Below are 25,992 nucleotides of genomic sequence, written 5' to 3'. Positions count from 1 at the left end.
ATCGGGAGAAAGGAAAAGGGGCTTTGTGTGAACATGGATTTGACAGAGTTTGGGCAAATTAGAGGATGGGGGAGGAGGGAAGAATCAGGAGGGTCACAGTGGTGACGTGAGGAGATGGAGGATCTGCAAGCTGGGTGGAACCAGGCCCACTGCTCTTTCCTCCCTCCAACTGCACAAGAAATTAGAGCATAAAAGCCTCACTCAAAGTGAGTGTGGGACCCCAGGAGGTTGCTGTCAGCCTGAGTCATCAGATGACCCTACCATGCTGAGCCCTCCCTGAACCTGACCCTCCAGAGCGGGGTCTGAGGGCTGGCTGGGCTGGCAAGGCCACATGCCTGGTTAGGCCAGGTAGATTCACATGTTCTTTTGGTGTCTTCTACAAATACAACTTGCACAAGGTTCCCTGTAACCCACCGTCTGGGTCAGCACTGTCCACAGCAGGGCTGTGTGTTGCGGAGGTACTTCAAGTTCCCAAGGAGGTTATCGGGCCCTGTAGGGACAAGACATCAGACACGCGTCAGGAAGAGAATTTCTACCATAAAGGCTTCTTAGCAGCAAGTCCAAAAAGAGAAGAAAAAGTGGGTGTAAAAAACAGAAAGGGAAAGAATGAACCCCATGAGTTGTATGCGTTTTGTGTACTTTAGATTTTAGCTTAAACCTGCTGTCTATTTGTTACTGGAGCATGGTACTAGGAAATATTACTGTAGCATACTCTGAATTCACATTGATTTTGTAGAAAGAGAGCTTGAGACTTCCTTTTTTTTACCATGAGAAGCACTGCTGTTCTGAGTATAATGGGGTGGCATGTTGCTTGGAATTTCCCTTGCTTTCTATATATACACATGCATCAAAGTCACAGGAAATTGAAGTTTTTTTTAAAAAAAAAGTACCATAAAATATAGGTATCCGCTTTTGAACAAGTTTTATTCTTGTAGCTAGTTTTATTATTAGTGTGCACTTAATCTGTAGACATTATTTAAGATGTGTTCGAAAAGATACGACGTCTTAAATCTCGGGAGAAGGAAACAAACTTGGCTTTAAAAGCTGCAGAAGACTTGAAAAATGTTTTAAGCTCTAGGTTCTGTAGCTCTGACCTGCCTTTGCCGTTACTGTTGATCTCCTTCTGTCCCTTGGGGCTGGATATAGGGACTAAATGATCTCCTGGGGTTTCTCAGGTTGTATTTTCTATGATTCAACAGGTCAGTCTTGGCTGCAGCTGCTGTCATGATATGTGCTTCGGCCCTACTTCCGTGGGCAACCAGCATGTCTTGGCATTGTTAACAAATAGCATTTGCTCAGTCTCAATGGAAATGTAATTAGACGCGGGACTAAGGAGAACCAGTTTGCCCATGTGGGACAATAGGTGGTGTGGAGATAACCTGTGGTGAGACAGCCCCTAGGAATTCCCTGCCCTGGTCTTGGCTTTGAACTCACAGTGTTTTGGAGAGTACAACTTTACGAAAATAGTTTAAAGAGGGAGAACTTTTAGGAGAAGGGTTGACTGATCATAATGTCTTGGCATTTCTTAATATTTTGGGACATATTTCTGCGTATGAAAATGCAGCTTCTGCAGGCCCCAGAAGAATTTTTTTATCTATTAAAAAAAAAAGTAGAAGACACTGACAGTTCTTTCACAGTCATGTATAACTGCTTTCTAGGTTAATGGAAAGACCATAATGATTAGCTAAGACTTTTTATGAGCTTGGAAAAACTCAGTGAGAAAAGTTATAGTAAAATAGCCCTGAAGTATAGTAAAATAGCCTATAGAAGTGAGGTGTTTTTATAAATGAAAAACAGATGATCTGCTCTAGATTTTTCCCACTTTATTAATTACTTATTGTACTGTTTTAGAAATCTAGGTAGGAGATGCCTTTCACTATGTGCTTGATCTGTAATGTCATCAGTTTTTGGTCCAGAATGGTTGTCTTTACAGATCTAGAAAGTTTCTGTGCATTAAAGAATTCCCTCCTTTCCCAAGATTTGGATTCTCATCTGTGCTGTGATAGGGGAACTCGCAGATGTTAAGACCAGAAGAATATCTTACTGTGAGTTTCTGTGTGCTGCAGACTGAAGATTTACATACTTGATACTTGCATATATTTTCAAGAGTTATAGGTTAGTCTGTCCAACTGCACCCATGGGAATTAATGTGCCTGAAAAGCTGGGGCAGGCTTGGACTTCTGAATGACATAAGCTGATCCTCTCAAAGCTGTAAAAAAAGACAAGAAGAAAAGCACTGCCAAGATGCAACTGCCTTGGTTTTGTTTGGTACCTACTTTGTAATACGAATACCAAAAAAGTCCATACTGCATCAATTACTGACAATATAGTTTGATATGCATTAAAACTATAGAGTTGTCTAATGAGAACAGCCAGAAACGTAAACGAAGCCTCGAGAGATTAGCTTGTGTCACAGCAAGCTTAACTGTGTATTTCTTGGCCTGGGTTCTGTGGGCCATATCTAATCTGCAAGTCTTTAAAAGGTTATCTATAGAACAGTCACTTAAACACACAATCTTTTTTTCTTTTTTTTTTTTTTTGACTTTTTTGTTGCCTTTTTTAATGCATACTATGTTAGGAAAAGGAAACCAATCAGTCACAGGTTAGATTAATAATGACCATTGCATGTGCACCCTGAATGCAATAACCAACCCCTGTATTTCTTTAATAGGTGTTAAGTGTTTCACCTAAGGGAAGATACTTTATGCTATCTTCTTCAGGGCTGTAAAAAGATCATGAAATAGCAGAAACTTTGCTTAGAGGCAGCTAGTTCTCTACCTAGTTTTCCTCCTGGGCTTGCTCTCAGCAGGAACTGAAGGGTGGGCTGGGGACCATTGCTTTGAAGGGAGCAAGGGCTAAGAAAGAGGAACTCATTCATCCACAAGTAGCTCTTCCTTGTGAAGGTCTAGTTCTTCCAGCTGTTTTGTAACCTTCCAGCTGAGGAGTGCAGTGTTCCCTGCAGTTACATTGTGGGGAGGGGGAGGGCAGTGCTCTAGTTGTGCTCACTCTTTTGTCCACCTGGCCCACAGTCATGAGTACTGTTGGGATGTTGTAACTGCTTGGAAAGAGCAGAAGAAAAAGCAGGCAAAAACTCAGCGCTCTGGGAAGGTCAGGGAAAGGGGATGTCAGACTCTAATCCTCCTGCACGTTAAGCACAAACCTTCTAACAGGAGCAAATGTTCTCTAAGGGGAGAACCACATGCTAGGTGGCTGCTGGGGAAAAAAATCACTGTGGGGTTGGTCTCCCCTTTTGGGGGCAAGTGGTAGAGGAAGAATGAATGCCCTAGATTGGTAAGTGAAGAAAAAAATATCCAGGATCATCTTTAAGAGATATTTTAGTACAAAACTGGCAAGTGCTGCTTTGCTTAAAGACAGAAGTGCTGTTATAAAAAGTAAATTCTTTTTCTTTAAAGGTAAAAGGTTGTGGTTACACCAGGCCTTTATTTTGTTTATGTACTATCCTTAACCCCAACTCTGAGAAACACCTGGAGTCAAGGAGGGGAAAAAAAAATGCACACACTTTACCCACTAACATGTCTCAAACTGATCTTCTAGTATTTGAAGTTATTTCCACTGTCGAGAGGATAAAAATAAACTTCAGCTAGCTGTGGTGTAGACAAACACTGTGTGGCTGGCAGGGAGTTCCTGTGTAGCTGAAAGGTCATTCTTCCTCTCATAACTGAGGAATAATTTTCACCCTATCACTTGTTAGTGAAGTAATGGAATAACTCATATGTGAAACCATGACATTTAGCTAACACTTAAGCATAGTTACTTAAATGTAAAATAGTCTAAGTAATTACACAAAAAGAAAGGTCTCTGATACTTTACTAATGCAGTAAAGCTACTGCACTGTCACTTTTATTATAAAAATAACCATTATGCCATTATAAATTTTGAATACAATCAATAATTACACAAATACACATTTACAAATATGTAAAATATTTATGGCACAGAAAAAATAAATATCCCTGTGCATAGTTTCTGTGCAAAAAGACAAGGTAGTTTTAGGTAATAACTGACTTGTTTGTATTTCTTTCACTTCTCCTGTTTTCAGTTGAGCATAAGGATTTTTAGATATTCAAGTGTTCAGTTTAGATAAGCAATTTTTTTTTCCTGCTATCTTTTGCCAAATTGTTCCTCCCCGCCAATTCTTTAGTCATCTTTTTTCCATCTTTGAAAAAGGAATTATAGTTCAACTTCAGGGACCTTTCACAAACTTGCAGACTGCTCTAAAGAATTAGACTTGCATCTAAGTCAAACTGCACTGATGTCAAGTTCCTTCTTTAGTTTGTAGCACAGTTTGCATCATGTTTGCTTTGCCCTTTGTAGTTGTTAAATATATATATATTTCTTCATAAAAGTCTTTGCTTTATCTTGAAGTTTGCCATACAGTCCAAGAGAAAGTAAAATCAAATAAGAGGTAGATACTGCTCATCCTCCTAATTCCTGGGAGTTGTCCATTTGAGTGCCTGTTTTAAGACTGTAGGAGGTATCTATAGAGCAAAGTTTTACTTTATCGAAAGTAGTGATTAAGTTACGCTCCTCACATCACGTGGTCACTGACAACACTCAGCAACATGCTTGAGAAATTCATCGCTGAGTTCATCGCTGAAAAACCTCATGCAGTGAGGGCACCTCAGTTCACCCTGCGCTCTGCCCTCGGAGCCCGCGTTGCCATCGCTCGCGAGGGCAGAAGCTTGCTCGGGCTGCGAGGCCGCCCTCCTCTTGCCCGTGTGGCCTGGGCTGTTGCCTCGTAGATGTTCAACATTTGTCTGTACGTGCATGTGCTTCTGGTTACCAATGTGAACTCGGAAATTACTAGTTGTGTCTCTTGTGTCCTAGAAAGAGAAAGAAGAGCTCTTAATATTCTATTTTAAAAATATATATATTTTAACATTTTTATCTGGAACAGTGATGTTATTTTTAGCTTAAGATTCAGAAAACCTGCATTAGTTTCTGCATATCTATTGAAACAGTCATAGGAAGACTTGTAAAAACAGGGGATGGATGGCTAGTAAGCTACTTGTAAGATCACAAAAATCACAGAATAATTGAGGTTGGAAGGGACCTCTAGAGCTCATCTAGTTCAACCCCCCTGCTCCAGCAGGGAGGCCTAGAGCACGTGGCACAGGGTGGCATCCAGGCGCGTTTGGAAGATCTCCAGAGAAGGAGACTCCAGAAAGATGCCACAGTTACCAGGGTCCTAATTGTCCCAGTGTTCATTCTGAGAAGCTCCTCTTCCTACATTGATCCAACACAGAGAGGAAACAGACTGGGATAGGACATTATATACATACTATATATATTTCATACATACATACACACAGGGGTGGGTGGGTGTGTGTGTGTGTGTGTGTGTCAGGAAGCATCTCCATTTGAACTCAGATTATGAAATAATTGAGTGCTGCATCAAATTGAATTGGTTTTAGAAGTATTAAGATTTTTAAGGGTATTTAAGTAAGTCATTAATATATATACATATTTTAGTTCTGAATCTTGTGGTTATTTTTATTAAAAACCTTACTTCACTTTTCTTACCTGTCTTCTCGTTAGCTGGTGTTGCAGACATGCAACCTCTGCTTGAAGCTCTTGTATTTTAGTCTGTGCTCGTTCTCTGTCTGATCTCTCAGATGTAAAATCATCTTTATAAACTAGGACCTGAAAAATTAATTATGTTAGTTTTTTGGAGGGGGGAGGCAGAAAATAAGCATGACATGTTAAGTATTTGAGGCTTTGATGTGTTTGTATGTATTCACTCCCAAAGTCTCAATATTATCTTGTCTATCATGTCTGTGCTTTAAAAAAGTATTTGTATTCTTTTAGATCTTTATATTTAGTTATTTTCTATTAGAAGACATCAGAAGGATGAGGAATGTTATGTATTAGACTTTTTGATCTGCAATTTTAAGAAGCCATATAGCCAACGTGGCAAAGGCCAGTGACCAATAACAACAACACTTCACTTTCCCCCTTCCAGTCAGTATTTTGGGGAAAGCCAAAGAATTCCCATCTCTAGGGAAGAGAAACTTAATGACCTGTTGCTCCAGCATTTGTATGCGCTCATTGTCCCCTTCACTAGCCTTCTTTACATCTTCTAATTCTTTCTTTGCTTTTACACACTCGTTCATTTTCTCTTCCAGGAGCTTGTTCAGCCGGAGTATCTCCTTCTGCATGAGCTCCGAGTTTGTCTGTGCGGACGTTAGGCCGTGCTGGGGCTCCAGCTGCGACTTCAGCTCCTTCAGCTGCAGGTGGAGTCGCTTCACGTACTCGTCCCGGCTGGCATCGTATTTCTGCCATTTTGCATTTAAGTCTTCGACCTGAAAGATTACCCAGGAAAGTCACAACGTGAAGTCACATCCTTTCCAGCTTTCACAAGAAGTTCGATCAGGACTAAGACTCTTTAAAAAAAAAATAATAATAAATAATAAAAAATTCAAGTGTTGATCCACTGGTCAACTGCTGTAGGTGAGTTACACAGGAATGGAAGATAATGGTGTCATGAGGCTGTCTTCCCTGGCAGCCCTCCCCCTGAGCCAGTCCGTAAGGAGAGTGTCACATTGAACGACTGGGGAGGTTGTGGTCACCCTAGACATAGGGCTCTTCGGGTTAGGAAACTGAAGAAGCACAGAAAGGAGTGGAAGGCAACCTCCAACTACCTCTCTTCTTGCAGTGTATTATTAGGAGCAACAAGAAAACATTAAAAAGGCTGTTTTTAGCCACAGAAATAGAGTACGTGTCATCTCTACAAGACTAAACATGTCAGTCTGACATAAAACTGCCCTTTGATCAAGTTTGGAATAGGTAAGGCCTGCTTAATCTAATGTAATTCAAAATACTCAAAGATTTATCTTGTACAAAACGAAAGTACTCACGTGAGCCACTTTTTGTTTTAACATCCTGTTTTCATCTTGTACTTTGACGATAAGGGCTTGAAGTGAAGTTTCATCGTCTAACAGCTGTAATTTTCAGATAAAGAAGATATTTTAACATAAAAACACACAGTATTACTTAAATACACCGTTAAACTGAAAGTAGTCATTGCTTTCTTCCTGTAAGATCAGTGAAATAAAGACATCTAGTTCTATTTGTTTCTACATAATATAGAAATATGCTACATAGTAGAGCATAGCCTAGAGTTAGGCTGATTTTTTTTTTTTTTTTAAATAAGCACAGAAGTGTAATCAGGTTTTTACCACTGTGGTATCGTTTTTAGTATGTCTACATGGTGTCAAAAACATCACCATCTGGCCAAACTCTGAGTCTACTAAAGTTAACAAGAAAAATACCACATACTTTATATGCATGACAGTTGGTGCTGACAACAGCAGTGCTTGAGAGTTTGCAAGAACTCCTAGGAAACTGCTTCTTTGGAGTAGAGGAATACATGACCATGCCCCAGAAATGCCTTGATCTCATTTTGTTATTACTGTTTACTAATTTTGGCCAGGGCTACAAAGAAGTTAATAGAAAAAAAAATGGCTTGCTATGTAATGACTAAAAGGATACCTTAAAAAAAAAAAAAAAAAAAAAAAAAAAAAAAAAAAAAACTTGTGACATCTGCTTAAAAAAAAACCCAGGGTCCATGAGTAATTTAAAACATTTTTGTACAAAATTCCCAAGAATCAACTAGCAATTGCATCTGAAATTTCTCTTTTTCAAAAGGGAAGTCCCCACTGTACAGAGTTTACTACTTATTACATATATCAAAGTCAATCAAGTTTCCTGTCTATTAAATGCATTTAGAATATGATAATACTAAAAGTTTCAAGTCCCTTTAAAAAGTCATTTTTTTCCTTCCACCTACTCAACCTTTACATCTATCTTATAGACAACTTTAATGCAGGTATACCACCTTTCTTTAGGAATATTACCAAATTGTTTCTACAAAAAAATAAATAAATGAAAAATCAGGTCCATGCACACAGTTTAATCACAAAAGCATGAACAAGCAGTCACCCAAAACACAGCCTTACTGCTGTGTAGCTGAGAGGACCAAGGCTGAAAATTCTTCTTTTCTCTGAGAACTAGTTACAACACTCTGTGCTCCTATCTGATCCTGGAGGCAGCACCTCTGATGTAATTTCCTTGTGCTATTATCCCGAATTACATAACATGATTTCTGGAACAATGTGTTTCCTCTTGAAAAGAGCTGTTTCTACCCCACACCGAAAAGCTTCAGCTAAGGCAATGGTGATGCAAAGCCAACTGCCATTAGCAAGGTCAGTCACCACCCAGCTGCTTCTTGGTGCTGTTTCTGTCATTTTACTAGCATGAAGCAATTTGTCTAACATCCCTGATGTAGGGAAGCAACATATTTCAGGGAGAGACCACAAGGGTAAAAGGGGGGGACAGAGAAACTGCAGAGAAAAAAAAAAAAAACACCTTTGCCAGCTCTTTCCTAAAGAGCTCTTCTATAGGTCTGTACTACAGATGCAAAACCAAATCCTGACCTGAGAAGACAGCAGGATGTAGAGTTCTTAATTCTGGTGTAAAACACTGAGGCTTTGCTTTGTGCTGCATTGTTTATAAGGCATTTAAGAGGGATAAAGCACAGCACCATCTAGTGCTGTCCCTGTCTGCAGCCTACACAGAGAACTGTTGCAATGGCTCTCTCCTCTCCAAGTTTTGATGCTAGAGAGCAATGAGATGGCCAAAATGCAAGTGACTGACAACAGCTTCATTCTCAACTCGTAGTGTTCAAAGTTATGTAGAGCTTGGCATATTTTCTTTTCACCGAATGTGAAATTACTTAAAGGGATGTTTCTCATTGTTCCTCATTTGCTACTATCATATTGTGATCAACACTTTAGAAGTCGATAATAATGGCAAAAAGTGTAGTAAGAATACCTGATTAGATCTTTCAGTAGGCATCTGATCATCCGAATTCCTCTTTTCTCTTCTTTGCTTCTCTTCTAGACATTTGGCCAGATGCTGACACATTTCTGCTGTGGATGCTAACTTGCGTTGAAGCTGGTGCGTTTCATCGGTGAGTGAACGGCACAAAACCTCACTGGTGGCCTGAGCTTTCTCCTTCTCTGCCAAGCTTTTCTGGAGCCGTAAGATTTCTCTCTCCTTTTCATATGGAGGCTGATTTATCATCTGCTGTATCTCTCCATTTTTCTCCTCTAGTTGCTGATTTAACTGCTGCACTTCCTAAACATTAGGGAGAGAGGAAGTTATTTAAAAGCAAAGTGAACACAAAGTGCAAGCATATGCAAGACCAAAATTTATGTTGCTCCTACGCTCACTGCAGATCAAGAAGGGCTCCAGCAGCCATATGAGCTCTTACAAGTCAGTAGAATCAAGAAATAATAATAACAAAAAATACATAAGCAAAGAGTTAAGAAGATCTTATGTAAAATATATCCAGCAGCTTACAGGAAAGGAGTTTGAGAAGAATGACCACAGAGACAGACTGAGAAATGCTGGTTAATCCTGTATTCTAAATCACCAGGTAGCAGACTTCAAAAAAAATTGCATCTGAAAAGTCATCCTGTCAGAAACTAACTAAGTATTTACTGGCACCGCCACGAGGACAAATCAGAGCCAGCGCACACAACAGCTTTTCCACCTAGGAAAGGATGAGCAGTAATGACAGGCAAGCAGAAAGCAGCGTCTTTGTGGTGGTGGTAACTCTAGTCTGGCCGTGTGTCTCCAAAACACAGGAGGGGGGTCTCGCTCTTTGGCACAGGGTTGTGTAGCTCATTGCAGCACTTTCTGCTTGGGCTGGGGGCTCGGTGGGACCTTCTGCTCAGCACCATGATTGCGAGAATGACTAAATTTGCTTGCAGAGCGAGGTGCCATCACACTGTAATGCCATGTCACACAGCAACACCTCCAGCAAGGTAGTCCCGAGCTTGTGCAGCATGAGCTGTACTTGACAGTCTCAAAAATGCCATCTGTGCTGCAAGACCTCAAAAGGAGCACAGGAAGCTGGTAACAGCAATCTCTGTGGCACTATTCCTCCACCATCCAGAACGTCCTCAGATACCCCAGGCTGGCTATTTGTCTGCAGCATCCGTAAGTTTATCTGCTGTTACAAGTCTCCAGGTTTGAACTTATTTAAATGTATTTTAGGCCAGTGTCATATGTGGAAAGTGTTTTGTATAAGTATTAGGTCAAGAGATTACTTATGACAAAAATACTTGTTTCAATTTTAAGTACTACTTTTTGGTTTGGAAATTCCTTTTTGCAGCTTCATATAGAAAGAGATGATTTAAAATTCTTTAAGTATTTCAGACTGAACACAGAAGGTCTTAACAGCAGCATCCAAAGTAACAGTTGTGGGGGATGGGAGGGGACACAGATTTCAAACTATTTTCTATCATAAAGACATATTCTATTCTCCTAATCCACCACCTCACAATCTAGATTTGCCAGTAACGCCTCCAAGTACTAGATTGCTATTTTAACGTCAATACAAGAAGGCCATTTTTTAAAAGAGTGAACTTAAAAACAAGAAATACCACTCTGATAGGAAAAAATAAATGTTGAAATTGTTTATATGGAAAAAAAAAGTTATATTAAAGTAACCCTTCCTCTTTATCGGACCCATGTAATATGGAACTTCTGAATATTCAGTAAAGCTTATATTTTCTCCTTCTGCTTGTGGAAAAACAGTTATGTAAAGCTTGCAGTGCCATGCTAAGCTCTCATTTTGTAGCTGCGTAAAAGTTACCAGCCCGACTCTTTTAGGTAATTGAGCTTAACGCGGAGGAAACTCTTTTTGACGCGTACGGGAGAGCTGCTGGTGCAGAGCCCCGCTCGGCGCCGCCGCTCGCAGGGCCGGGGGCACCGCGCGGCTCCGGGCGCCGCCGCCCAGCCGCGGCCCGCGCCGCTTCCCCCCGCGGCCGCGGCCGCTCCGCGCGCGCGTTACCTGCCGCAGGGTGTCCTCGCGCTGCGCCGCGCGCCGCTCGCTCTCCCGGAGCTGCTGCCGCGCCTGGCCCAGCTGCTCCACGAGGCTCTCCACGAGGGAGCGGGCGGGCTCGGCCGCCGCCGCCTCGCCCGGCTGCCGGGCCGGGCTGCTCCTCAGCTCGCGGATCGTGGCCTCCTTGGCGGCCAGCTGCAGATGGAGGTGCTTCAGCTGCTGGACCGACTCGTGGTAGAGGGTGCAGAGCGCGTTGTAGCGGGGCACTTTGCTCTTCAGGCTCCGGTTCTCGCGGTGCAGCTTCTCCAGCGTCTCCTCCACCTGCCTGAACCGGGCCACCAAGGGGTCCGTACTGCTAGCCTCGCTTACCGAGCACATGGCGGAGTCCCGGCCGCCCTGCGGACCCTTCTCTCTCTTCTCCAGGGCGAGCAATAACCCGGCCAGGTGCATATACAACCCAGGGAGCGCCAGGCGCTGCTGCTGCTGCTGCTTCGCTCTTCCGCCCCCCGGCGCGGGGGTGGCCGCGCTCCGCCGCGGGCTGCAAGGTCCCGCCCGCTGCGCTCCCCCGGCGCCGCCGCCGCTTTTCTACGGGCGGGCCGCGCTCCGCCTCCGCCGCGGGGGAAGCCCGGCGCGGGGCCGCGCGGCGCTGCCGGGGCTCGGCGGCCCGGGGATCCCCGCCGAGGGGGCGGCGGCAACGAGGGGCTGGGCTGGGGGCGGAGGAGAGGCGCCGCCGCGGAGCGAGCGTTAATGGGGGCGGGAAGGGGCCGAGGGGCCGCTGGGGGGGCTCAGGGCCGCGCGTGAGGGGCCGTTGCGGGGGAGGAGGCAGGCGGCCTCGCCGAGGGGCTACAAGCCGCGGCTCGCCCGGCGTTGCGAAAGCCCCGCGGCGAGGCGTCCCGGCGGGAGCCGCGCCGGGAATTTCCTAGCGCCGGGAAGGGACGTTCCCTCCGCGGCTGCTCTGCGATGGCGCCGCGCCGCTTCCCGCAGGAGGAGGGCCACGGCGCCATGGCGGCGGCGGCCGTTTAACCGGCCCCGCCGCTAGGGGCGCGTCGCTGCCGGGCTGCGGGCGGCGCTTCCCGCGGCCCGGTCACCGTGACGGGGGGAGAAGCGGGTCCGCCGTGAGGGCGGCTGGGCTTGGGGATGGCCCGGGGCCCGTGTGCTGGGTTTCCCCTTTATGGCCCTGGAAAGTGGTCTCAGGAGCGACGGTCCTTAGTGCAGAGACCAGTGAGAGCAGTGAAAAATGCATGGTAAGTGCTAGTAAAGTCTGTTGGATCAGCATCAGTGAGAGGAGGAAGGTTCAGGGCTCGGGCGTGCAGAGGGAAATCTGTTGCAGTAGTGCTGCAGCCTTTGAGGAGCTCACCTGGCGATGAGAGACCTTGAGAGACCACATTCCAGGCATCTAAGGTTCATTTATTCAGTTTGTGTGTATACCTGTTCCTCACTGTGCGTGGTAGTGTAAATGAAGATGGAGCACCGTTGGTGTAAGTAAAAGTAGCTGCCTCACACCAAGCAAGACCCTCTTGGCCACCCGTGTGGTGGATAACTCTTCTGCTGGCTGTAGTAGCAGACCACCAAGGGGGAAAAGCCATTATCCTAGTTAAATGGGTAAGGATTTATTATAATCTGCAATAATTATAATGGCATAGTGACAAAGCTCTGTGTGTGAATGCAGCCTTGTTGCACTAAATTCAGTACAATCAGAGGAAACAGTCCTGAACTGAAAAACACACCTATCTAATACAGAGTAAGTGGTTGGATACCAGTGCTAGAGAGGTTGAAAAGGGAAGACTTAAGTCAGGATCTCTCAGTAAAAGCTACTTCAGTGAATGTGTGAAAGAGTATGAAGTAACCCAAAAGGGACCCTGTTGCTAAGACAGCTTCCTGGCTCGTTCCCAAATGATGAGTCACATTGAGATGAGAGTGCAAGATGTGACATTCTGGCTTTCCATGAGAATGTAACAGGTACAAGGTGAAGTAAAAGAGGTTCCAATGGGATGGAAGGAAACCCTTTTCACTCTAAGGACAGTCAAGCCTTGGAACTACTTGCCCACAGAGGTCATGCCATCTCCATGCTTGTAGATTTTCAAGTTCCAACAACAAAGCCCTGAGCAGCCTGGTCTGATCTCATAGCTGATCCTGCCCTGAGGATGAGGTTGGGCTAGAGACGTGCTGAAGGCCCAGCTTGAATTATCCCATAAGCCAATCCTATGATCCAAAAAGTCATCATTTTGTCACCTCAGCACTGCTAGAAGGGGTTTTGGAGTTCCCCACAAAATCATACGTTCAAAATGTCCCTGAATTTTAAGGGTTGAAGACCTCGAGTGGCAGGAAAGGATAAACACTTGCCTAAGTATTTTACAGTATATTTGTTACTTCATCTTGTAAATAATTCAAATACTCCATGACTAAGGATACTGGAAAGTCATGTGAGCAAAAGTTGAGGAAATTACTGTTTTGGACTGCCTGCTCGTAGAACAAAGCTAACGACAACCTTAACAGCATTGCTTTTACTAGGGAAAAAAAAGGGGGAAATTCTTGCTCAAAAATACCAGCTCTTTGTAGTTTTTGTATACATAGGAAAAGTAAAAATAATAAAGAGGCTTCATTTTATGTTTTCAATATCATTATACTACAGTCAGAGCTAGGTGAAAAAATTACAGCAAAGTCACTTTTGCTGACAGTCAAAAAGTTTCTGTGGAAATGTATGATAAGACAGTGGTTGGGGGAGATATTTACCTGGCTTCAAACAGCAGTAGCTGGGAAGCTCAGAGATTCCAAGTGTCTACAGATGGGATGGCCATTCCTGATAACTATTCTTAGAGCTGACATCAGGACATTTAGTCAGCTGTCAAACAAAATATATAGTACAATTATATTTGTAGTATAGTATCCGTATATCAAAATCAAGTATCACATCTGATTACCGGCAACTTGACATTAATAGTACTTTGAATAAGCAAGCACTCGCCCAAGGAAAATACCACTGACATAAGGGAAATTTGACTGCGCAAGCCCTGAGTAAGAAATTGATCCCATATGTTCCTGGGAATGCCCTTAAATGACGGTGTCCTTTTGTTAGTTCTGAAGTGCAGAGGAATTCTTGGGAATTCAGCAACTAGAAGCTAGAGCCAGGGAATGAGTCATCTCTTAAGACATGATGCTTATTGTACCTGGCTTTTCCTGGATTGCATTCAGTGTGTCGTCTATCAGATTCCCCGGTAAAATAGATGGTCTACCACGTTGTTAGTACTTTTTCAGTTTTAGGCAATGAAATTATGGGAAATTAAGTACAGTAATTCTGCTTAGCAAAGAACTATGTGAACAACTAGTATATTCTGCACTACTTTATATAATGAAAGCCCTTTGTTTTCCATACCTTACCAGCCTCAACTTAAAATCTAAGGTGAAGTTTACTTTAACTCTGGCCTATAATGTGGTGTAACACAATGTTAAAGCCTCACAAGTAAAATCCTACCTCAAATTAGATTTTGTAATGAAATTAACCCTTTCAGAAATGTAGGCCTGTTGGTATTTTGTTAAAAAAAAAAAGCTAGCAAGAAATTACTTCAAGCAATTCTTTGCATATCACCTCCCACTATTATATGCATGAGAAGTATCAGACAGCGTACGAGAAACAGAAGTGGTAGGATAGTAGCTAGAAGTGAAAAGGATAATAAGCTGATCTTAGGAAACTGAGGAAAAGGAAGCAGTATAGGTATAGTGAGTTAAGTGTGCATGGGCGTGTTTTTCTTTAAAAATTCTTTTTAAAGCAAGAAGTTATTTTGTAGTGTTAAGATTGAGAAAATATGGTAAACCAATTTCAATTTCATATAGGTGAGAATTAAGAAAAATTCCACTGACTGTAGTCCTTATGTCTCCATAATGTTAGCTCAAACGACACCAGAATGAGTCTTTGTAGTTATGCTTGGAAAAGTCTGTGACAGTTTTGTCTTTTTTTGAGATAGTTACGTATGATTTATTTGCAAGAAGCTGTATTTTTTTCGAGCTGTGAACTCCAGAAAATTTTCAGGCTACCAAGTTGGATCTGTTCCCAATTTCCTTATTAGTCACCACTAATAATGGTCCTGGAGGCTACGTTATGACCTAGTGATACCGTTGTTGCCTTGAGCTGCCTGACGTAAGTGAAACAGGTTAGAGCTTAGTGAGTGATCCTCTCGTTGCTCTGTGCTAAAAATTCAACAGCCGCTCACACATCCTCAGCTTTTGACCCTATGGTGTTAAAAGGAGTAAAACCCAGTAACAGTTTATTTCCCTCACGGAGATCCATTAATCTATCAGAATATTCACAGATACAAAAGGGGGCCAATTTTAAGCTCTACACAAGTCTCAGAATCTAATTTTAAGGCTGAACAAATAGTTACAGTTCTGTGACTCATGGATCAAGCGAGCTACAAGCAGCAATCCTGTTTGCAGTTCTTATGTGGGAAAGGGTAAACATCCTTTACATACGATATTAAATGGGATGTTCTGATAATTCGGTGTAGTACATTTTGTACAGTTGCAATGGGAAACTCACCCAGAGGTCAGTTTGAGGCCACTCAAGGCTCCTGAAATGTGCTTAGCTCATTGCTATGACACATATACTGCTTCCCTGCATTGAAGTTACAGCTTTGATGGCAACATTCCTGTTTCACTCTTGTTTTCAGTTTATACACTCGGTGATTAAGCCCTATTTAATGAATGACTCAATAATGTAAACATAAGAATATTTAGGAGAAATAGCGCAGACTTTGTTTATTTTTAACATAAGCTTTTCCCCACGTTTAATGCATTTTCGGCTTTGGAGGATACCAGAAACAAAAGCACTCTGATGCTTAGGGCAGAGTTCCCAGACCTGCTTTCTCAATTGCAGTAAGGCTGAAATAAGCAGGTAGGAGAGTCACGACATTAGACAGATGCAAAGCAGTCCTCTTGGTTTTGTTTAAGGAGTTTTTCTTCGGCTTTTGTTCTATTTGGGCTGAGGCAGTTCAGTCTCATTTTTATAGGTTTTGGCAGGCTAGTAGGATGTACACTCATATGTGTCCTGCTCAAGTCTTGTGATTAGTTCAGGCTTCTGTTATGTTCTGTGGCCATTTAATGCTTTAGATCTTTGCTGCAATTCACCTCTCCATGCACACCTGCTGTTTCTATATTGGATGCTCCTTTTTTTATTTCCCTCCAAGTGTTTAGTTATTTCAAGCCCTGCATGAGGTTCTTCTGAATATTTTTACCTTTTGTAAGGCCTTTTTTAGCTCAATAATACTGGTCCTTTAGGCAACTCCATCATGTCAAAACTGATGTTTGAGCTGCAGTTTTATTTACAGGAATTTAAAAACCTTTCCCTCTGTTGAACGCACAGATTATGAACAACTGGAGGCAGTGTCTGTGCTCTCAGATCGAGTCCTTTACAGCCACCACTCCTGCTTAGAAGCAAGTTCCCTCTTTCCTCTTGTTGTTTTGGAAAGGTGGAGGTTTGCCCAGAGCTGTTTATTCCTGGTGGCTAGTGCAGGAAACGCTGGTTTATGTTGTTTTCTTAAAAACTGATACTTCAAAATACTCCCAAGGAGGCACTGCTCAGCTGATGTGAAAAGCTCTGATATTCCTAACATAACGATCCTTATTATAGATTCTTTGGGAATTCTGTGTGTGGTTATTTGTTTGGAAATTCTGCTTTGATGAGCATGGAGAGCACTGAGTTATCTGATTTCTCCCTCACTGTTCCTCAAATACAAGGCAGTTTTAATGCTAAATTGGAAAAAAAAAGACACATAGTGTTGCATTGCTTGCACTTTGAAGTGCAAGGTTGAAAGCAAAGGTTACAGGGAACAGCCTAATTGTGCTGTGGATTTGTTTTACACGTAAACATTCTGTAGTTAATGCAGACTCCAAGGTTTCTCTGATGCAGAGAACTACAACTACAACAAAAGCAGTTCACACATTTCTGGTCTTCAAGTTGTAACCATCAAACAGGTTTCTAGAGTTTGCAGAGATGTTTAATTTAAATGTCTTTCTTTTGAGGTTCGGTTTAAAAGGATGATTGGGAAAGATGATTTCCTCAGACTCTCAGGAACCTCACAGGAAATTTTAGTTGAGCAGATATTCTATGTGTAAGTCAGAAAAAAAAGAAATACTGGACGCTCCTTAGTATCTCTCTTGTACTGGATGGTAAAGAAGTTTTCAGAAAAATAATTTTGAGGAAGAGTTTGGAGGAATTAAGTAAAAAGAACGGGAAAGTGGAAGTGTCCTTGCCATCCTCTTCACTTAGTTCCCCCGCCTTGTGCCCCTTCCACAGAAATAACGTTTACCAAAATTCTGCTGAGCGTCCAGTTAAGCAGCTGGAAACAACTGAAATGTTCTCATGGAGCTCCATGCCTCCAAGCGTCAGTAATGCAGAAAGTCCAGCAACAATCTTGGCTGGGTAGCAAAAAGGAGTGTTCAGCAGAGAGTTTTAAATTCAAATCCCTAATGTAGTGTTTTGGAGACTGAAGTAGTGTTACTATATAGATATCAACTGCAAACTACAGGTTTTGTCTGAATGTATATTTGATGTAAGCAAGAGCAAGCATACTTTCAGATCAAAGTTGTTGACGATGGCAAGTAAGTCTAATGGGGACATGAAAATACATGTGGATTTTAGAGCATTAAATAAATAATAATAAAAAAGCATCAATAACATGTCGTCTTGAAAGTGGTAACTCCAGAAAAATGCCGCAGATATTTTTCCTAGGTATGTTTGTATGAAGATAAAAGCAGTAAAGAAAGGGCACTTGCAATACAGTGGAATTTGTTTTATTTGGTCTCTTTCAATAGCAGTTAAATTTGTCTGCTCTGAATAATGTGCTTTCTCCATCTCTTTACATAGTATTTATGCAATAAATTATGATTTTTGATGGACTAACATGTGTTTTAGTGTAATAGCTCTGTTTTTATGGCAAAATTATTATGCTGTCTTTTTGCTCTAAACTTAACAGGAAAGAGGCCAGGGAATCCTGGATGCATGGTCTTTGTTAAAGTTTTGGCTGAGAATATAATTAACTAAAATAGAAAGGATACCATTTAATGGATTAAGATTGAGAATATAAACTGATGAATTGACTGATTGATTTCTCTTCCCGTGCATTTACTGCTCAGCTTTGAGTATGTCTTTTGGCTTTTGTGTTTACATTTCTGTTTGAACCTGGAGCTAATAATGACCTGCTGTTGTAGATGATTTACAGAGGGGGGAAAAGTCTGCGGAATATTAAGTGTTTGGATCATAGAATGAAGGTCGCAATCAATTTTCACTTAGCCTTAATTGTTAGACAAAACCTCAAAGTCTTGGCTTAAATCTATTGTAGCTGTGTAGTTGTTGTTACTTTTAAGTGAGAGAGGCATGGCTTTTAGGGGGAGCAAACATTTTTATTAGATTATATGGAGAAAAGACAAACACCTTTTGAGACCATTGGTGCTTTCGCAGGTTAGTTGGTCTGTCTCCCGCTACCAGCTTTACTTCTGTTGTGTTTATAGATCAGCACATTTGCACCATCACTACTGTTACTTATAGATAAAACAACTTCTTGCAGTAGATTTATCTAAATTTATGGAGCTGTGTGGTGATAGCCTTTAGCTGACACAACAGCTTTAAAAAATGATACATAATCTCCCATCACTTATTTCCTATGAACTATCCAGGAAGTGTCTCAGGATAAAAGAAAAGCTATGAAATTGTTAGATAATAAAGCCATTAAGTTCATGCTTAATTCCTGTAGGCAATGTTATAGGTTTCTTGTAAACTTAAAAGATGTAGAGGAGTTCACTTGTGTGATGATGAAAGTAGCCACATGATTAATTAGAACTAGAACTTGAGGAGAGAACTGGGTTTGAGGCACTATTGATTTTCAGAGATGCTATAGGAATGAGTAGCGAAGAATGAGACCCCACAAAGGAGTAACAGTTCCTTTTTGAGCAGTGCTAGCAGGAGAGAAAATATGTTCAAAATAACTAGAAAAACAGGGAAAAGAAAAATGATTCTTTCCGGGGTTCACTCGTTAATAATGTCAGTCTATACTGAAGATTATACTTGAAAAAGAAATTCTCTCCCCTTCTTTTCCCATTCCCTAGTAATGTCTCCCAGCATACCAAATTTCCTGAAGATCAGTATAAGTCAAATGAATCAGTTGTGCCAGAGCAACACCTTCAAAATTTACCAGCATATCTCCGTAACTAGTCCAAAATATTTCTGTCAAAAGAGAACCATGGGAACTATCCTATGTCAGCATGGGCTTTTCCATAGCCCTTCTGGCAGAGCACCTGACATTCAAAATGCTGTTACCCCAGAGGTTATCCCTGTGGTGTGGTCCTCAGCGTGATGGGAGGTGGCCAAAGAGCCTTGTTATCATCACTTCCAGAGGGGGATGCCAGGTAAATGGAGCACATTGCTGCTGCTGCTGGCTTACGATTTCAAAGCTGGAAGAGAGAGAGGCTGCTGGAGAGGCTGCTGAGGTATGAAAAACACTGGCAGTGTCACAGACGCGTTTGTCTGAGCATGGAGCGGATTGTCCCCGTGCTGCGCTCCTCCAGATTTCGTTATTTTACCCCAGAAAGGCATCCAGGAGCGAGCTGACACACAAGCACTTTGCATAGCTGGGGCAGCAAAGAAGAGAAGCAAAGCAGCTGGCTGAGGAGATCAGTCCTGTTTGTATAGGGAGCTTGCTTTTCATACACAGTGCCCGAGCTACGGTGGTTAGCATGCAGAGCAGCAACAGAGCTATTTGGCATCTGATCTTTGCTCTGTTATATCTTCCTCAGTTTGTACAGTGGCTTGTGTCTTATTTTGCTTATTGTTTAGAATTGGTTTTTCACTGCATTTTAAAGAAAGTTGAAAATTTGCCTTACACTTGAAAATGAAGTCAATGTTTATAGCTGTCCCCTCTCTAGCACTTTAGTACTATAAAAAGACTATATACAGTGACATACTGCCACGTATGTGTCCTTTCATAAATTGCATTGATTGCATTGATTTGCATAAGTGCACTACCAGTAGTCAGGCTATGTCTGTCCAGTGAATCCGATGCATTGCCTCTTGGATGGCAATGATGGGAAAATGAAGCACAATATTTTGCAGGGTTTGGAATTCGGTTTCTTTCAGTTTGCACTGTTTTCAACTTTGTTTTCCATTGTCTCTAAGTGCCGATCAGGAATATAGAAGTTGTCACACGACAGTTTGAGCCATCGAGGTTCGGGACTCACGCTAAGTCACATTGCTCGTGCTGGAGGTCCCCAATGCAGTCCTTGATGTATCAGCCAGGAAACGCTTGTCACAGCTGGGCTCATGACTTTCTGAAATTTTCTCAGCACTGCGAGTGTGTTGCTTGGGTTGAACTGCCCCCATAGAAGCGCAATTATAGGAAAATTTCAGAGATTTGGTATGGGTAAAGAAACTGATACTTAGTCATAAACTCTTGAAAACTTGTAGGACACTGTTTGTTTGCCTTTCCCGTGTGTGTGACTCAGCAAGCCAAGAGGAGAGATTCCCTGTGCTAGAAATGATTGTGCACTTCTCTGATTGCTTTACTGAGGTAAACTGCTGGTGATTTAAAAATAGCTCTGCTTACTCAGATGCAGCTGATAGATAGCAGAAACAGGGTGAGGATGGAATACCTAGCGCTTCTTTCCCGTAACCAACAGCAAGCAGAAATCAAGGTGAAAAAAAGGGAAGTTTGGCTTCTACATTTTGGGTTTTCTTATTGCTTCCTGTGGGATCCGTTATTTTTAGGGCCCAGGAGCCCTGCAGTTTCTGATTCCTGTGGTGTTTGCAAAGGATGATTTCAGCCTGTGTTTCTGTAACTTGGGCCCTTTGTGAGAACAGCCTGTGCCTTGGTACTTCCTTTCAGCAGCCCATCCTGAACGGCCTTCGTAGCAATTAATGAGCCCATTGCAATATCCTGAAGATTCCATCACGCCGGTGTGTGCTTTTTGTGACAAGCTAAACGTTTCCCTAAAAGTTAACCAGAGACCTTTTAAAGGAATAATCTTTTGATATAAGCATGCCAGAGCCAAAGCTTTCTCTACATGGTATTACAAAGCGCAGCTGGGTAGTCTCAGGAATTAGTTTTGTGTATTGTGAGCTCCCGCTTGTGCGCGCACACAGACACACGTGCACCGCGCGTGCTGCTGCGCAGCCTTTGCAGACCCTGCGCAAAGCTGCAGTGCCGGCCTGCGAGCGCCTCGCCGGCCGCAGGGCTCTGCTCCATGCCCACGCGCGGGACTTCGCTAATGAGTTCACTAATGAACTTCTGGAGATTGCTTATGGGTCGCATCGCGAATGCCTTGCACCTGCTCATTCCAAACCCCCCTGAGTCACTGCACTGAAGAGAAACTGAAACTGGAAACACGGTACTACTCTTTTTTATGTTTTTTTTTTTCTTTCTTTCTTTTTTATCATTTTTTAGTTCACTAACAGATCAGGGATCAGAGGCCCTTGATGTCTTAGGCAGGGAGAATCAGTCAGGGCTCTGAGGCCAGGTGCTGGCTGGGTGCTACCTGAAATGTTGAGCGGGCATTAGAGGAGCGCAGGACAGTTCCCTTTTTGTTATTTTTTTTCTTCAGAAAATCAAAAATGGTGGGAAGATTAGGGATTAGCAGGAAAATGACCTTTTCTGTGAAAAGTCATCACGGCAAAGTAATCACAAGAAAGGCTGTGTTTGTTGTGTACTTGTAGTCTGCAGGTTGTTGTTTTCACAAGGCTCTCCACTGTGGTTCTCAGTGGAGGAAGATTCTCATGGGGCCTCGAGAAATCACAGAATCACAGAATGGTTGTGGTTGGAGGGGACCTCTGGAGATGATCTAGTCCAACTCCCCTGCTCAATCAGGGTCACCTAGAGCATGTTGCCCATGACTGCTTCCAAACACGACGCTAGTATGGTGTTAGTACTCTGGATAGGTGAGATGAGCTGACACCCTTCAGTAGTGAAGAGCACCATGAGAGTTCTGCAGCGACGACAGACAGCCACGTGTGATCAGGGCTCTTCTCAGTCATGCAGACAGTAATATGGAAAGCATCATCTGAGCTTTCCCAGCAGTTTCTATGTCAACTGCTGGGGTAACTCAGATTTTCAAAAGCAATGATTCTCATGATGAGACCAAATCTACACCCCAGTGAAAAATAGAAGCTTAGCAACAAATCTCTGAACATAAGATTTTATTAATTTCACTCCTGGAAAAAAGGGGCAACTCAGTTTATTTAAAGCACATTATTTTGAGTTATTTTTGAGGTATTTATTTTGCATCTTTATTATAAGAGAATTCTGGAAATAGGTTTTTAATGAACTGACATCCTTCACCAAATAACATAGATTATTCCAGCATTGAATACAGACATGTGAATGCTGTAATATGAAATGGTCCAAATCATATTTTACAGTAAGATTTGAAAACATTTCCCCATTACCAATTGTTCCTTTTCTCTGTCTCACTTTTGTACTTTTGATGATCTAACTAGGGGACTGTGACATGTTCAGTTTTCAGTAAATTAAAAGGAAGTGAACTTACCAAGCCTGTCATCCATGGCTAATAAATTGACTTGCCTCATCTTTGTAGCGGCCAGAATCTCTGAAGAATTTTCTAATTCGGTGTTTTTAAAAATGAAGAAAAATCCCTCTAACGTATTGAACAAAAATGTTTGGTAGAACACTCTGTGAAATGCTGAATGAAACAAAACATTCACATCATCACTGGTCCAATTACCAAGAAGTAGCTTCAGATTCCATTTAATCTTTTTAAAATGTGGTTGTTTGTTTAAGTAACTGAATTAGGTAATTAAAGTTATATTATCTGATTCAGTAGACATATGCTGCAAATTACTATTATTTATTGCTACTGGTGTTACCTAGCACTTTTTGCCTAATTATTACTAATAATGTTACCTAGCACTTTTTGTCTGCTTTGCATCACAACCAAAAGGAGTCCAAATAGAGAAGTAATTTATTCTTAATCTCGATTTTGGTTTGGGGTTTGTTGTCTCTCGAACACAGTAAACAAGGCAGCTGAGCTCCCTCGAGACGACGCGGATCCCCTGCAATATCTGCGAGCCGTAACCACCGCCTGCCGTTTCACAGGCACGTTGTGATTAGTAATCGCTCGCTTTTCCACGCTGCTGCTGGGCGCTTTTCTTTAGAAAGAAGATAAAGGTGAATCAAAATTGCAAAGGCGATATAAACTTTCACATCAAGAGGAGAATGTGCTCTTTCACAAGTTGCTCGTGTGTCATCGTTTTCCCATAATAAATGTTACATTTTACGCACTGCCTCTCAGTTTCCTTCTTTCTTACCAGTAAAGCCTGCTACTAGTGAGGGTATTTACTGTAGCCAATGTAGGAAAAACCTCCAGCCCTTGTTCTAGAGAAGGGGGCAAGTTGGAGACCGGAGATTCAGTTCTTCCTCTCGCGGATTTGTTCTCATGTCATTTTGAATAACACTGACCTATCCTTCTGAACCAGTTAACTTAAACTTAACATGGGAAAGCCATTGAAACAAAACTTACCATTCATCTGAGTTTATACCCAGCCCAAAGATTATATCCTTTCCCACAGCTGCTCAGGTTTCTGTTTCTGTCCTGAGCGCTTTCATTTTTAGCCCTCTGCCACTTCCCTCCCATTATTATTATGATAGTGCCAAATATGTCAGTCTCCATTAGAATGAAATGCTATTTTTTTAGGAATTAAAAAGGTCTCCAGCTTTATGCTAAGAAGTCAAGCTAAGTTTATGCGAGAAGCTGAGAAGTGTTGCTATTAAAAATCTCAACAATTCTTCATCAGTTACAGTAAAATCCTGATCAAAGGAACATCACGCAATGGAGTGGTAAACATTGCAAACCGAATGATCATCTTGATTCATAAATGACATGCAAGATTTTCGTAAGATGTAAGATGTTCTTTACCATAATATTTAGGCAATGAAGAAGTAAATCAGATCTTTTAAATATGTTTGTTAGTTTTCTTACCACTAGTGGCTTGGATGATGATAAGTAGCTAGATCTCTCAGGTAAAGCCGGAGGCAATGGATGGTAGCAGAGGGAAATTAAGATTTTGACTGATTGCCTTGCATTTCTTTTCACAGGGTTTTCTCTTCTACCTCAGAAGCCAGATGGCTCATCTTAGACCATGCATTTCTTTCTTGATCTGTAACGATATTCTGGCACTCAGGTTTAGTGGATTTGGTTTCCTGATTCCTCTTTTGGTGCTGCCATGACACCACACTCAGCAAAAGATAGTTATTTTGTGTGTTTTGCTCAAAAGCAGTTGGATCTCGTCACGTCTGTGATCACTTTCCACATGGAGCACCAGCCCTCCGCAGACCGGAGCCGCACGCAGCGTTCCCAACGGATGAACAGCGGGCTCTCGGCTGGGAACCCACACCCCAAAATTCCCGTCTGATTCCAATGCATGTTTTGGGTCTAACTGTATGAGACTGGTCCTTCTGAGACCACTGCAGCAATGACACTGTCCTTCGAAGCAATTCTGTCTGACTCTTGCAGGAAGTGGTGGTTTCAGACAGTCATGAATTTAGTTTTACTGATGTTTAGAACATAGCACAAGGCACAGCTCTGAGCTGTGATAGTCTGTGTAGTTGGGTGTTTGTTTTTATTTTTCATTATCAGATCGGTGCTTTCCCCTATGCTAGGTTATCCTGGGAAGGATCTTTTGTGAAATTGTGTGGGTAGTTTCATATAGCGTGTTATATAAATGTGACGTAGCAGATACTATATATCTATGTCACAGTCACCTATATAATTTCTATTTGTGACTTGAAACTGTACCAGCTTGTAGAAATATCATGTAGCCAGTGGTGAATGCCTCTGTTGTACAATTTTCTGTGGTCTGATCAGCTGCAAGCTTCTAGTTCTTGTAATCTATCGCTGTGTACTTATTTCTCAAGGGCTCTGCAATTTGCAATTCTGACTTGACTGTAAAAACTATTAGGTAAATGGAGTGCAAGAATTTGGATTCAAATTTCTCTGCACTGAATTAATGCACTTAAATTCTAAAAGTTGAAAAATTAAGGTCTTTTAAATTAGAAATATAAACAATTAAAATAAGATTTTAAAAAAGTTTTAAGTGAAGAAATTTCAGTGCCGATTCATCTGCACTTTTAGAAAAGAAGAGCTTTAATTAAGTTGGAATATTTTTCTTCCCTCGGGCTATTATAATCCCTGTGCTGTGGATACTCTGATTTTATTTGGCTTTCTTCTTAGGCCAGATGACTTGGACGTCAGAGGTCACTGATTAGACTTCAAATTATCCTCTGATTTACCATTGCTTTCCACACCTTTAGTTCTTTCCCATTTTATCTAACCCATCAGCTAAACCTATATATAATGTAGTTGTGACATGACTGTATTCTTCTCTCATTTTTCTTCTACTATGTGGTACTTTAGGGAAAATAATGCAGTGTTTGGAAAAATAGGAAACAGTTTAAAATCAACACCAAAAAAAAAATAGCCAGCCAGGTAGATACTGTGTATTTAATGTACTCTTTTACCAAAAGGCTTTTTTTTGATAAACAACCAGTAATGCTTGCTTGCTTGCTTTCTCATTGCCAGAACCCCACATTCTCCTGGGACGTGACTGGACCAGAAACAAGTGCAACAATAATATAACATACAATGACACGACACTCCTGGGCAGCTGCACCTACTTGCCAGGTGAGAAGTCAGCTAACAGCTGTGTTTTCTATACAGTTTACCAGAGCCAAAGGAGGCTATAGTAGAGCTTTGTGCAGATGTGACATACAGGCTTACTCATAGGAATAATAGTGGCAGATATTTTACTCCAGTTCTGTCCATAGATCTTATCATTATCATAGAATCAGAGAATGCTTAAGGTTGGAAGGGACCTTATGCATAAGGGACTTACTATGTATAAGTTAATAAAGAAGCTGCATGAAAAAGGGAGGCTTGGTGAACATTTCAGGTACCAGCAACAGGGGGATATTTTTCCCAATGTTTTTCCTGATCCTTGTCCAACTCTTCACTTCAGCTGTGGTTGGGCAAGAACAGCCTGAGAAAGGCAGAGGAATGTGGAGGAGAAAAGGGGTAGAAGAGAGCTGAAGATAACCAGGGCATGTGAGTGGTGATCGTGAAGAAAG

General features: G+C 41.9%; 1 protein-coding gene across 1 annotated transcript; it reads right to left on the bottom strand.

Moving 5' to 3' along the window:
• Nucleotides 1–4,337: 4,337 nt before the first annotated feature.
• TNIP2 (TNFAIP3 interacting protein 2) lies at nt 4,338–11,324 on the bottom strand. The gene is made up of 6 exons (XM_088539926.1): nt 10,883–11,324; nt 8,854–9,159; nt 6,879–6,962; nt 6,042–6,323; nt 5,545–5,664; nt 4,338–4,844 (listed from the first exon to the last, which is right to left on the bottom strand). Exons 1-6 carry the CDS (start codon nt 11,321–11,323, stop codon nt 4,563–4,565), a joined length of 1,515 nt encoding a protein of 504 aa, XP_088396052.1. The 5' UTR covers nt 11,324; the 3' UTR covers nt 4,338–4,562.
• Nucleotides 11,325–25,992: the final 14,668 nt, after the last annotated feature.

This window comes from Tinamus guttatus, unplaced genomic scaffold, assembly GCF_059628265.1.
Source record: "Tinamus guttatus ecotype Peru unplaced genomic scaffold, ASM5962826v1 Tinamus_guttatus_pri_ptg000052l, whole genome shotgun sequence".
Lineage (NCBI taxonomy): Eukaryota > Metazoa > Chordata > Aves > Tinamiformes > Tinamidae > Tinamus > Tinamus guttatus.
The sequence above is the reverse complement of the archived record's forward strand: the minus strand, read 5'-3'. Positions and strand labels throughout refer to the sequence as shown.

What these genes read in the sequence shown, in the direction of transcription:
- TNIP2 (XM_088539926.1), bottom strand. Translation starts at nt 11,323, where the DNA reads ATGCACCTGGCCGGGTTATTGCTCGCCCTGGAGAAGAGAGAGAAGGGT. An exon ending in CTACTGAAAGATCTAATCAG is followed by an intron (nt 6,963 to 8,853) that starts GTATTCTTACTA and finishes TGAAAATTACAG; the next exon opens with CTGTTAGACGATGAAACTTC. An exon ending in TAAAACAAAAAGTGGCTCAC is followed by an intron (nt 6,324 to 6,878) that starts GTGAGTACTTTC and finishes GTAATCTTTCAG; the next exon opens with GTCGAAGACTTAAATGCAAA.